General features: G+C 44.0%; 1 protein-coding gene across 2 annotated transcripts in view; it reads left to right on the top strand.

Moving 5' to 3' along the window:
* The window catches only part of bcl11bb (BCL11 transcription factor B b), a 32413-nt gene extending 19324 nt beyond the window's left edge, over positions 1-13089 (top strand). For both annotated transcript variants that reach the window (XM_053489123.1, XM_053489122.1), the window contains exon 3: positions 8934-13089. In XM_053489123.1, coding sequence (XP_053345098.1) covers positions 8934-10888 — 1955 coding nt within the window. In that variant the 3' untranslated portion in view covers positions 10889-13089. The remainder of the gene's footprint in view (positions 1-8933) is intronic.
* Positions 13090-14668: the final 1579 nt, after the last annotated feature.

Here is a 14668-nt window from a genome sequence, read left to right on the forward strand (position 1 = left end):
GTCGGCTCTCTCGCATCCCCTCGGGTAGGTATTAAGGTGAAAAGCGCAGGTTCAAAACGTCGCACGCACTGATCTCTTTGGAAAAAAAAAAAAGAAGAAGAAACGCTCCTTCCTGCTTCTCCTAAATCCCTAAAGGTTTAGGCCGCTGTCTATTAGCACTCAGACTAACATGTTTGTCAAGCGGAGGACTAGCTTAGCCGAAGAAGTAAGAGAGATCTGAAGCTGCGGCCGTCTAAAACAAACACTTTTCCTCCGCAGACATCACAACGTCTCACGTCGACGGCGAGATCCCGTTGCCCGAGCTTAATTCGGTGGTAAAGTGTGGTGTCGGCTTGAGCATTACCAGCTCAGTTACAGCGCCGTTATTCCCGTTGCCGTTCTGGGTGGCATTATAAAAACGCGACCGCTTTTAAACACCAAAGTTCTCATACGTTTTTTTTCTTTTTTTCTTTTTTTCACGTCTGTCTTATTCACTCCCCCCTCGCCGAAACTGTCTGTCTCTTTCCCTGGCGCTGATTTTGATCTGTCTTGATGTGATAAATGCCGCGTGCTGACCATGACTGGGCCATATGCCGCCGCTTTGCTGTGGATACTATTTTCACTGCGCGGCAAACACAAGCCAGACCTCGCCTCGAGAAGCGAAGCGCGCTCGTACGCTGTACTCTCTCACGGCTGGAGAGTTGATCGTTGGCAATTCCACCTGGCTGGATGACATCTCTCTGTAAATTGAAACCGGTTTAGCTTCGCCTCGGGCTAAGCCCTAGTCTGTTTCGCTCTCTGAAATGCAGCACCTTTTCTTAGATCACAATAGGAAAAAAAAAACCAAACAAAAAAAAAAACACTTTTGCTGTGTCATGCTAATAAGAGCTCATGCCGTTACAGTACAGTGTAGGTTTAACTACACGAAGGACACCGTGTTACCCTAAGCACCCTTCGTCGTCTCTGTGGGAGCCCCTGCGAAATGAAATGAGGCCCCGATCTTATCAGATTTTGTTCGTGCCAGCACAGGCTTGTCCCGACGCGCTTGCTGAGTTAGCCATGGCCCTGGCGCTACAGGCGCTGCCGAGATGAAAGAGCCTCCTTAACCATAAGCTATGTAGGGAACCGGGCCAGGGATTGAAATGCATCGGCGTGATAACAGCCAAGGGAAAAACGAATCTCCTCTTGTTTATTTCCCCCACGGCTCCAGCCAGGAGAAGGGTACATGAAGGATTGGATGGGGGGGTGAGAGAGGGTGGGGGGAGGGCGCTTTGCTGGGTGACGTGGCCATTTTTGTTCGAACCTGAGCGGCAGGATGGAGTTTACTGTGATTTATTTGCTTGTTCGCGTTTGCTTTCTGGTTTGGTTGAGTTTAGCTTAGCGGTATCTTAATCTTATCTGTATCGTGATAACTCTTCATTTGTTTAGTCGTTTTTTTCCCGTTTGTTTGTTTTTTTTACTTCTCTTCTCTAATCTACATGTACTGAACCTTTTAGCTAAAACCCCTTCTCAGTGTTTGCTTCTGATTGTGCGATCTAGAAATCTAGAAATGTACTTGTTTACTAAATCCCGAACCCACACACACACACACACACACACACACAGATCTGTAATATGGTCAGCACTCGGGCTCGGTGCCAGCAGGCACGGCGGCAATAAGGTGGCTGGCATGTGTGGCGGCTTCTTATGCCATCATAAGGGCCGAGAAGCATCTGAGGAGCCGTTTTATAGCACACACGCACGCACACACACACACACACACACTGATTATAGCAGCCTGATTGCTTTGGAAGGCACTCTAAGGGTCTGCTGAGTTTTTACAGTGGCCTTTAAATGGGTCTAGATGCCTGCGCTCAGCTGGGGACCATTATGGGGTACGTTATCCCAAAAAATGGCGGGGCAATTATTTCCCATACGGGACTGTTTCTCCGTGCCATTTAGCTCGCACACACATGCAGAGGTGCATGCACACACACACACACACATAAGACATGGTATAGTTCTTTTTTTTTGGAATCCACTTATGGATTCCAGGCTTCCTTCTGCAGAATTGAGGAGATCAATACACACCTCCCACAGTCATGATGAAGATGTCGGAGTATCGTTGGCGACAGTCAGATCTACCTGCGCTCACTCTGATCTGCATGCTGCTTCTCTCAGTCTTATGTGTGTGTGTGTGTGTGTGTTTGAGAAAGAGAAAGAGAGAGAGAGAGAGAAAGTGTAAAGCCTGTGGGTGTGTGGGTGGGAGATGGTGCCCATCCAGGAGAAGACTGACGAGATGCATAGCGCCCAGCTCACGTTCCCTTTGATCTCGTTCCTCTCGCTTGCTTTTTTTTCTCTCCCCTTCCTGCACGGCGGTCTGCGTCTCCCTTCAACCACAAGCTCGAGTGTCATTCATCAAACCCCTCGAGCCCTTCGCCATCGCTGGCACATGCCAGCCGGGTCTTAGCGTAGCGACACATACTGGGGCGTGTGCCCGAACCATGATTCAGGCTTGCTGCGATGCCACGAAAAATCTTAACCAGTGCACTCTGTATCACTGCGGCCAGGCCAGGAGTCATAGCTCTTATTGACAGAGATGTCTTTCCACTTATTTTTCACTGTCTGCTCCAGCCTCTGGCACAGGATCCCCCCCTCATGCTCCCCTCATGTCTATCTGATGATGGCACACCGCTCAGGCCCAGTATGTGTTTTCAATTAGCTGCTTGTGTACCCTAGCCAGCACTGGGAGACGACGGAGGTGTAGCAAAATGTCTAGCTTATAAAGAGAGGCTCATTTATCTCTCTCTCTCTCTCTCTCTCTCACACACACACACACACACTCACACCACCTGCTGGAAAGTGGGCATCTAGCCAAGCCAAGATTCATGTCAGAGTGTGTGTAAGAGGTGAGGGAAGCATTTATGTCCAGTTTTTTTTCCTTTTCTTATTTTGAGTGTGTGTGTGTGTGTGTGTGTGTGTGTGTGCTCTACAGCTACACCTCTCCTCGGTCATCCTGCAGGTGGAGCCACAACTGGTCAGCTTCTAACATTTAGTGTTGCTTAGTTGCTCCACACACACACACACACACACACACACACACACACACTCTTCCACTTCAGATCGGAATGAGAGGCACTAGAATATAAGCATGCACCCCAGTAGTTTAGGCTTAAACGAATCCTTTTAATATAATATCTACACACACACGTAAAGTACGACATCAGCACTTACGCTTTTTATTCCAATGTCAGGTAGTTCAACTCCGCCCTCATTCTGTATCTTTTCTGAATATCAAAGCAAGGGTCAGCCTTAGTCCATCTCCATCCAGATTGCGCTCTCGTTTTTCAGCCCCTTCTCTTTTTTTTTTTTGCAAACATGAAACTTTTTTTTTTCAAACAGAAAGCATTTCACACGCAGGTCCTGAATCACTGCCGATGACATGTCAAGGCTGGTTTAAACTTCGGTGTATTTGCGAATTTGTGTCACAACGTGACAAAGTAGTGGTTTATAGGAAAGCACGGCATGCACAGACACACCACGTGCAAACGTGCAAAACATCCTAACAGGGTCGAGTGTGTGTATCTAATGCTGATTGGTTGATAAACAGCTTACTTCTTCTGCGTGCTTCTTCGATTCATTGAAGTTGACCCACTAAATCGTGTTTATTTTTTTGTCATGCTTAGGCGGTCAGATGAGTCTCAGGTATGTAAGAATAAATAAAAAAACACAAAATTTTTTTAATAAAATTCTTATATTGATCTGGGCTTGAACAAGCCGGATAGATTTTTTTCGCCTTTTTATATTGTGATGTCTTATAAGAACATCACCCCTTGCTTGTTTTTAAGTCTGTAGCTTCGTTACACAGACACTAAAACGTCTGCACGATTTGATCAGATGAAATCACATTACCATGGTTTTGACACATATTGTAATTGTGATTTAAACTGTGATAAATATAAAAATGAAAATCTACCACTTTGTAGTCTATCATGTTTTTCTAAGCTAACGGCAAATAATTTGATCAAATCATCTCGGTTAAAAAAATGCTTGCCAATATTTATTTATCAACTCAAAATTATATATAAAAATGCTTAAATTATTGATAAACTCTGCATAAAGTCCTGATAATTTGTATATCTTTTTTTTATTATTAAATAATTGCACTCAATAAAATTGCTTTTTATTGTTCTTTTGTTTTTATTGTTTTTTTATTAATTTTTTTATTAATAAAAAAATTATTGATTGCAAAATATTGCAATCAATAAATGGGTTGAGTTCATTTTTATTCATATAGGGCTTTTTACAACGATCATTGTGGCAAAGCATGACCTCTGAGACTTAGCTTGACTTGTTAAAGAAATAACAAATACCTTTAAACGAACTCAACATACCAAGTTAAATTACTTAAAAAATGTGTGTCAGTTCATGTTAGTTAGCTATCAAATGCTTTAGTTACAATATGCATTTAGGAAAGTGTGCAAGTCAAAAAAAAAAAACTGTGACTCTGGCATAGTGTGCTATATACATGTTGTAATATTTTTTATTCTAACCTATAAGGAATTTTACTATGGTATACCGTGCACTAAAATAATTATCGTGTTATAATTGTGGAACCTTCGATCTTAAAATGCTTTCCATCATAAGACTTGACAGAGCACCAGGGTAGAGTGTAGATACTATGGCACAACAGTAGTACTATAGCGTGTACCACACTACTTTGGTGAATACCATGGCATTTATTGCAGCAGGTATCTGATATTGTATGTTTTAGACATATTCTAGTATGATGTAGTACAAGTAGTACCGTATTAGATATTTGCTGAACAAGTACCATGATATTCACCAAAGCATTGTATATTAACCTTTGGAGAGTACCAAAACAGTTCAATGTAACTACTACCACTATTTTACTACCATAAATACTCCCGTACCATCACCCTTATAATACATAAACATGTATAAAGTAGTTTTAACAGTTTTAACAGTACACTTCGTCCATAAGTTATTGCACCCACACCTCTCCTACCTCTCATTCTATTCATTCTACACTAAAGCACCCATACCCAACCTTACATAATCACAAATATGCACACACATGTTGGATGCACAGTCGAACCCAAGCCATATGGCTGTGACAGTGAAGCAGGTGTGAATATATTAGCCCAAATAGGCACCACATCTAGGTGGTCTAGTACAATGGGTTCGAAAGAAATCAGCCCTAGCCCCTACCTCTTACTCTTTGGTGTATTTCTGTTTAGAACTATTTAACCTTGGCTTTAACAAACATAACTAATATCCCCATGTGTACACAGCCCATGTGTACCAGACGGCCCTGATCCACAGCATTGTAATGTATGTGCAATTACAACGGACAAGAAGTTTGAGATATTTCCCTGTACCGAAACCTGTTTACCCGAAATGCAATTATAATGGAAGCCTAAGGGCAGTGCATTATTCTAAAAAATGAAGTTGGGTAAATGGATGATACAGTACAGCCGGTTAACACTGACAACTCGAAGTAAACATGGTCCTGCTTCAAATGTAGATCCGCAGTTATCGTTACAGTGCAAGAGCTTTGGTTATTGTCTTCATATTGGTGTGGTTTGTATGTTTATGGACTGCTGCACATGGACAGCCATTGTAGGTGTTGAGAAACCATTTTCTTTAATCCTGGGACTTGAACTCACAACCTTCTGGTCATGACAAGTCTAAAAATGTAGCCGATAATCTCCAGGGTGTTTTCCTGACAAACCCGATGGATTAGCATTCAAATTATATACCCCAGCTGGCACAAAATACCCAGAATGCCCTGTGGCATGCCCTGTGTGATGTTTCAAATATACAAATCCGTTGCACTGCACCGTGTTTTAAGAATGACTATAAATATTTAATGGACAGACTCCTGTGTGATAAAGACATATTGAGGTTATCAACATTTTTAAAGAGACGTAGCAACAGTCTCGTGAGGTCTCTCAGACAGCGGAAGCAAGTTTCTGCAGCGGTGGCAGCATGTTCCACACCACCATGCATGTGTGTATGTACGTGTATGCGGATACGTGTGTGTATGTGTGTGTGATTTGCATGCCAGTCTGGCCTCTTGATTAGCCGCCATCATCTGAAACAAGACATCAGCGATGCGAGGTGAGGCCCCGTGGGCGCCCGCGAGCTGCAGATCACAGCCATGCTAATGCGGGCACCGTGCCAGGTGTCACACGGTGGGTGACAGGTTCTCAGAGGGGGCGTGGGCGCCGATGGGGGGGTGTCACACACGGCGCGTTATCACCTCGTCCTTTGTTCTCTATGCAAATCTACCTTCGTAGCGTCCTCCACTGCTAGGAATGTGACACATCCTGGAAGCTGAGCTCCCAGAAGTGCATGGCATAAGACTTACAAACACACACACACACACACACACACACACAAATTACTCTGGCTGGAAACGTCTCTCTCTGATCACTGAACATGGATTGGTGCTGCTGGGGTGCTCGAGGTGTTAGAGCTAGCAACCATCTTAGCATCTTCTATTCTCGAGACATGAGGCTTATAACCTTTCTTAGAGATAATTAAATATCACTCACCCTCCTTTACCATCACACACATGCTAATCGCCTCAAAAAGGCTAAATATCCTCGTTTTAAATGAGAGCTAAACCCTGAGACGTTCTCTCAGGCTTAATTGGCTGCCTATTTTCGTAACACCAAACTGCATGAGGGTGGGGAACTTTAATGCCGGACCACCTCTAATACACACACGCACACACGCGTCATTAATCAGACACACAAAGACACAATGTGACGGAAAGCGAGCCCCTCCTCAACGATTAGCGCTGCGAGTTTGGCTAGCATGGAAATGCTGCACAGCCTGGCATATCTTATAACGGCCGTGACTCAACTTAACCCTTTAACCTGTAATCTCTACATTATTTATGGAAGAGTGAGGGGCGGGCGGAAACGAGGCCATTAGGCTCTCACTACCAACACCCTGAGAGCGGAGAAGGTGCTCTGCTAACTGCTAGTTGACCTCCACGGCCCACAGCGAGAGTTTTTTTTTTTTTTTTTTTAGCACGGACCAGCGTAATTGCTGCAAATTGAATCACAGAGCGAGTGGCAATGATTCTTTAATGAGCACTTTTATTGGCTGGAGCAGCGCGGTGTGGCACAGCCCTGCCCGCTGCCATGCGGCGCGACCCAATGGGCCATGATCAGATGGAGATTTGTGATCCTGAGGTGGCTGATGGGTAATTTCACACCATCACACCACACAAGCTGCCGTTGCAAGACACGACTCTCTGATGGGTCATTAGCATATTTTAACTTATTCATGATGGGCTCCTCTCATTCTCTCCCTCGCTCTCTCTCTCTCCCTCCCTCTCAAGCTTGTTTTGAAAGTTGATGAAATTTGTCTTTGGTCGTCATTAGGCCTGCCTGTCTGTTAGCTGACACGCTCCTTTGGCAACATATGGCTCTTTCTGTAAGAAGTGATAAGATGCAAATTGCCAGAGCTTGAGCGCACATTTATGGCACACACTCATAAAGAGACCCACACACACACATTCAGCAAGTCCCTTTCCTCACACCCCCTCTCTATCACTCTCCCTGTCTGTCTCACTGTCATCTCCCACCTCTCTATTTAGAAAAATCCAGTTCGGCACTAAGCAGTCACTTGAGGAATGTGTGATCTTGACGAGGCGTCGTTAGAACTCACGGGGGGACATCAATTACGTCCACTCCTGATCCACACTTCAGCTCCGGGCTGCGTTCCATGTACGCTGAGAAGGGAAAGGAGCAGGCACGTTTATATTTTAGTATCAAACCATCCCCCTCCTTCCCTTCCTGCTCCCTCCTGTCAGCCATGTGTGTGAAGGCCGGCCAAACCAAACACGGACATCAGGCCTCCACACTTCTCTCCTCGTCTCCAACAGAGCAGCACCAGTGGGACTCTGGCCATGCCATACAAGCCCCTGGCCATGGCCCCAATAACACCCTTTGGCCCCTGTCAGCCACAGAGACAACATCACACTCCGATTAGCACATAGCAACCACACACACACACACACACACACAGATGCACACACACCTCAGACAAAATCGAGCCACTATCTCTATCTGAACTGAGCTGGAAATCTGTTTTATATAAAACAATTTCCCATTGACTATAAAGCTCTTAAAAACTATTAAACCATTGAAAGCTCACCTTCACTGTCAAATGTTTAGCCTGTATTTTTGTCATGTATTTACATTCTTATTCCACACATGCCTTACTTTTATGTATAATATATGGACGCATATGTGATTATAATACAATTTTATGAGTCTGGGTAAAACTGATCACCGTCTCCCTTGCATTTACTACATGCTTATTCCCATATGGAAATAGCAAACGTGTGTATGTATGTGTGTGTGTGTGTCAGCACTGGAATTGAGCTGTATATTAAAGCCTGTCTGGCATTAGCATTAGCATAATGCGTTGAGGCCTTCAGGCTGTACCTGCCATCTGCATAAGGCTCCAGCCCTCAGGGAGTCTCAGGGAGACGCTCACATGCCAACCCTCCACCCTCAGGCCCTTGATCCTTACCCAGTCACGTACAGACACATCCCCTCCACTGAGGGTTTAGCGAACAGCAGGCACCGCAAGGCCACTGATAACCTGGCAGAGTATCAGCCGATTCGGCTCTCCCACTTACAGCGATGCAATTTTCATTTTGTCTCATAAAATGGCTGTCACCAGAGTGCGGTGAGATGCAGCTCACATGTTGCCTGTTTAATTTTTAAAGTGAAATGATCCATGAACCTCATCATAGAGAACTCTTCCCTTTGATTACACCCAAAGCCATTGCCGCGAACAAACAGATGCAAGAATGACATGAAAATCTATTAAAGCGTGTCATCAGAGCCTCTCCTAGGAGTGTGTTGCAGAGTTAAGCGCTAATATTTATGCATTCATTCACACCATGTACCCTTTGTGTCTTCCAGGGAAAGATGAGCCCTCTAGCTACATCTGCACCACATGCAAGCAGACCTTCACCAGCGCCTGGTTCCTGTTGCAGCATGCTCAGAACACGCATGGCATCCGTATCTACCTGGACAACCACCCTTCCAGCTGCTCTCTTACACCTCGAATGGCGTTGCCCCCTCCCCTGGGAGCAGATGCCCTGCCTCGCTCACCGCTTGCTAGTTTTCTGGGAGACAACAGCAATCCGTTCCACTTGCTCCGCATGGCAGCACCTCTTCTACGCGAGCCGCAGCCTGCTGGATACATGGAGACCCGCTTGCCATCTACACCACCATTTGTAAGCCCACCTCCACCACCGCGTCATCCCCTTGAGCGTCTGGGCCCAGAGGAGATGGGCATTCTCACCCAGCATCCCAGTGCCTTCGAGCGGGTGATGCGCCTAGCCCCAATGCCCATGGAACCACCATCCATGGATTTCTCCCGCCGCCTCCGTGAGTTGGCCAGCAACAACAACAACAATGGTGGGCCCACACCTCCTCTCTCACCCAACCGTGTGCCCCCTGTGCACAGGCTTCTCAGCCCCACGCTCTTTCAGCCTGGTGCCAAGCCAGCACCATTCCTGGGAACGCCAACACAGCCACTTCCAGCTGCTCCCAGGTCCAGCTCTTCACCAACCCTGGGTAAGCTCAAGTCCTGTGAGTTCTGTGGAAAGACCTTTAAGTTTCAAAGCAATCTGATAGTACACCGGCGCAGTCACACTGGTGAGAGGCCTTATAAGTGCCACTTGTGTGATCATGCCTGCTCTCAGGCCAGCAAGCTGAAACGGCACATGAAGACCCATTTACAGAAGTCAGGTTCATTGAGTAGCTCGCCAGATCGGGGCAGGCGTGACTCTACAGGAGAGGAGCAAAAGAGCAGGGATGGTAGGGAAATACTAGACAATGATGAGGAAGAGGAAGAAGATGAGGAGGAGGACGAGGAGGAGGAAGAGGAGATAGAAGAGCAACAGAATGGCAGTAGCAGGCCTGCGTCTAATCTCAGTATGGACTCTGAATTCAGCAGAAGCCGGGAGAACGAGCCCCAGTCTTTGATGACCGAGAAACCACTCTCCATTGACCGAGGGAAGGAAAGCCAATATAATGACATCGACAATCACCTGAGACTGCCTTTAGGCAACAGGCCTAGGGTAGAGGCAGACATAGATTCATCAGCCAGAGAATCAGATGCACAGGGTCGACCCATGGTCAACGGCAGGGGCTGTGGACCTGAGGACTCCATGACGGGTTTGTTTCAGCAGAAGCCTGCACCTCTCTCTAGCCCCAACCTCTCTGGCTCCTCAGCCAAGAGGATCAAAATAGAGAAGGACATGGAGCTTCCATCCCTGCCACTCATTTCTTCTGAAAATGTGTACTCTCAGCTATTGGCTGGCTACGCTGCTTCCCGCCACTACATCAGGGAGCCCTTTCTGGGCTTTGGCGACTCCCGGCAGTCGCCTTTCGCCACGTCCTCTGAGCATTCATCATCAGAGACAGGCAGTCTTCGCTTCTCTACGCCCCCTGGGGAGCTGCTGGAAGGTGGAGTGTTGTCAGGACGGAGCGGCAGCAGCACACCACACCTCCAACTCCGAGGTCCAGGCCCTGGCAGGCCTCCTGGCTCTAAGGAGAGTCGGAGGAGTGACACATGCGAGTACTGTGGCAAGGTGTTCAAGAACTGCAGTAACCTGACAGTGCATCGGCGCAGCCACACGGGCGAGAGGCCGTACAAGTGCGACCTGTGCAGCTATGCTTGCGCACAGAGCAGCAAGCTCACGCGCCACATGAAGACCCATGGCCAGTTTGGCAAGGAGGTGTATCGCTGTGACATCTGCCACATGCCCTTCAGCGTCTACAGCACCCTGGAAAAACACATGAAGAAGTGGCATGGTGAACACTTGATGAGCAACGATGTCAAACTTGAGCAGGCGGATCGGGCCTAAGCTATGTGTTCTAAAGCACATGCTTCTGACAGTCTGATGAGTTTAGCTGGATAATCTTTTGAATAAATCTAATTATAGAGTTTTTGGAATGATTTGGTGTGTTTTTTTTTTGTTTGTTTTTTGTTTTGTGTTTTTTTTTTTTTTCCTAGTGCCACCTGAGAAATACGAACGTTAGTAAATGTTTGTGGATGGATTTGAAAAAGCCCTGCTGGCATTCCCAGCAACCACCAGGAATTTGTCCATTATGAATCCATGGAGCCTTTCTACTGTGCAATAATTTCTGTATTTATTGGATCATTTCTTGATGATACATGGCATGTGCAGGTATATTATGGCATGGGGTTTTAATGCATTCCTTTGTTACAATATTATTTTCAGACACCATTATAAGATATGACACATACTGAGATTTCGGCGTTCCGCCACTGTTTCATTCGAGGGATTTCCTGAAAGGAAAGAAGTAACTGTCCTGCTAAATTCTGAAGAAGTTGTACTTCTAAAAAAAAAAAAAAAAAAAGAGAGAGAGAGAGATTTTCTTGTGTACTACTGCTGGTTGCAGTCACACCAGGCATGGGTGATATATTAAAACATAAAGCACTGAATGTCAACTTGACAATAAATATGAAACAAATTCGAGAGATATGGAATACCAGGGACGTCTCAGGCAGCTGGATGACAGTTTGACTGTATTTTAATGATGCCCATTTGACCAGCGTCCAGCTGAAAATATGTTCTAGATACGACTTTTATGATTTCAGCTGTCAAGCTTAATTAAAAGAAATTCTTCCCTACAACAATACACTCGTTTAGACGTTGTCGAATTTATTGTATTCTTCATGAAGCTGGTAATGCGACATAGCCTGTATTTTTGTGATCCAAATGTTTTCATTACCACAAATAGTGAATCAAAATATACCGCAAAGTGTATAGTTTAATAACGTACATGCTGATAGGTCTACCTTACCAATTTGCTTATTTTATAGTATGCGGAATGAAAAGAAATGTTTCGCTGATGACAACTGTAATATGTTATTACCATACTGGGGTCCAAAGTGTTAAAGACGATTTTAACGAAACCTCAGCCAGGACCATTCATTTACCAAGTCTCGCAGTATTACAGATGTATTATTTACAAAATTGTTTTTTTTTTTTTTAAATTTGGTTTGTTGTGCTAACACGCAAGTGTCCTGACCGGCTGCTTAATCTCCAGAGCATTGTGGAACGAACCAACGACGTCGGAGGCCTCCTCGCCTTCAATTTTTTTCGCACTTCACCATGTCATGGCTTTAACAAATGACCACTCTTCCCTCAAATCTTAGAAATCTCAGGCTGCTGCTTTTCTTAAGACTACAGGCAATTTATTTTCAGTACTATTTTCATTCCAAATTAAGCTTATAATCAGCACTTAATAAAGACATGGAAAGACACCATAAGAACAACATTCCTTACGTGACCTTCAAGCCTAGCTTACCACGTGGATCTCTGTATTCGTCTTTCGCGTAGCATAACTTAAAAACTTAGGTAACTTCAATGGCATTTTAAATCTATGAAAACATTATTTAAGATATTTGGACCCAGATACACACGTTTGTGTTTCACTCGCGTTCAATCCGGCACGCACATAAACGATTATGCCGTGTAAAAATCTCAAGATATCACAAAGAAGAGGTGAAATATTTTTGCCTTTGATGTGCGTACGTGTACTACCTTGCAGAATCTAATTTGAACGCACAAGTTTATCCGAGACCACCAAGCCATCGAGTTCTTCACTGATACACACGGCTGGATCTTCACCAGCTCGGATGGAAAAAAATGAAAGAAAAACAAAATGACACTCTGTCTTTAAAATAATGTTTACAGTGTTGAGTACAAGAATAACGAATTCCTGTGTAAATGTGTTTAAAAAGAGAATAATCTCATGTTCTTTCTACCATTTTCTTTTTTCATTGAATGCCATAGCAGGGTTGTTTGTTTGTTTGTTTGTTTGTTTATTTGTTTAATATTTAATTTTGGTTTCGGTGCAGGGTTCCCCCCCCCCCCCATAAATTTCAATGGATATATTCGTATATGTTTCGTTCACTGTTAAAATACACAGTGTATTTGTATACCAGTGGCATTTTATGAAATGATGCAAAAAAAAAAAAATCTTTATATTTTGCAGTCCATTATAAAATTGTGAGTCTATCTAAATGTTTTTTTTTTTTTTTTTTTTTTCTCTATACCTGTTAATAATTTTGGTAAATCCATCCTTGTGAGGATGTAAAAAAAAAAAAGGAAAATAAAAAGGAATGAAAATTCAACTTGTTTAATGAATCAATGTTTAATGTTAAGCATGTAATTGCTGAATGATATATATATATATATATATATATATATATATATATATATATAAACTGGGCTGTTAAAAGGAGGGTGTCATTTTCATAATGAAGAACTATTGTAAAATAAATGAATAAATAAATAAATAGTTGAGAATAATAAATTTACAAGACGATTAAAATTTCAACGTAATTTACATTTTAATACCATAACAATAACTATGCAGAAATGAAAGTGAGTTGCATCACTTCTCCAGATTGATGCTCTTTCTGTATCGTTCCATAAATATCTATATATTCCATGACAGAAGATTCTTTTCTTCTGCTCCTAAATCCAGATCTGAACTGCTTCCATAACCTCATCATCAGACATTACCCCGTGTCCCCGCGTAGATCCCGTAAGTGGACCTGAGACACGATAGTCGCATGGTCTCAGAGGGCCGCGAAAGGGACGAGGAAGGCTTTCAAACCGCAGCTATCGCATTGCCTTCCCTGTTGTGGCCGCTGCATTGTCATGAAGCAGCAAGTTTTTGATACCTTTCCTCTTCTTTTGCTGCGAATTTCAGGTTTCTCTGTAAGAATATCACAGATTATTAATTATTTATTAATCCCAAACGTCCTAAAAGAAGGACATTAGTTTTTTTTTTTCTTTTTTTCTTTTTTGGCACTGGGCTGTTCTTTCCTGGAGAAGAATGTATTGCGTGAGTGCGACATGATTCATCTCATTGCTTCCAGGTTCCCACTTAAAACATAAGTTTCAATTTAATTTATCATTGTTTGCAAATAAATAAATAAATAAATAAATAAATAAACAGTGCCATAATTAGTGCACTGCAGACATTTCTCCTCAGCAACCAGGTTTTTACGCCAGGCTTTTACGATTCATGTTTCGATGGCCGACTGGTAAGTGCAGCTACTTAAAAGCTCCACTAAATCTCATTCAGTGTTTCAAACATACTGAGCCTCCAGACAGCAGTACTGCTTACTGCATGACCCTTGACCTTAGGGCTTCACTATTTTGTTTGAGCCCTTCCTTTACACTGCACCTGCGTGCCCTTCTCCGCAGTGAGAGATGCTCGGAACACAATGACCCGTCTGACCCGTCCTGACCCCATCAATGTCGCTCCATCCCTTCGTCCCTCGCGAGACAGGTGGGCTTTTGTATCCCTAACAATGTTGCGTGTAAGGGAAGGGAAACTATTTAAAAGCCCCTCATTGCCTATTTACGCATGGCCAATTATGGTGCTGAATGAGGCTCTCATGACTTGCACAGTAAGGTATCTTAGCCAGACCTTTTCTGAGAGACCTTCTGTATTTGTACCAACAAACAATTAAACCGTAGTCTCTGCAACTTGAAACGTCTTCTGGTGCTAGATGTTGACGTGACTGTCTGCTCAAAGAGCTAGGCATGGATGTGGTTAGACTGACCCTGGACATCTGGGATGCATCTTCAGTCCTGAAA

This window comes from Clarias gariepinus, chromosome 27 (genome assembly GCF_024256425.1).
Source record: "Clarias gariepinus isolate MV-2021 ecotype Netherlands chromosome 27, CGAR_prim_01v2, whole genome shotgun sequence".
Lineage (NCBI taxonomy): Eukaryota > Metazoa > Chordata > Actinopteri > Siluriformes > Clariidae > Clarias > Clarias gariepinus.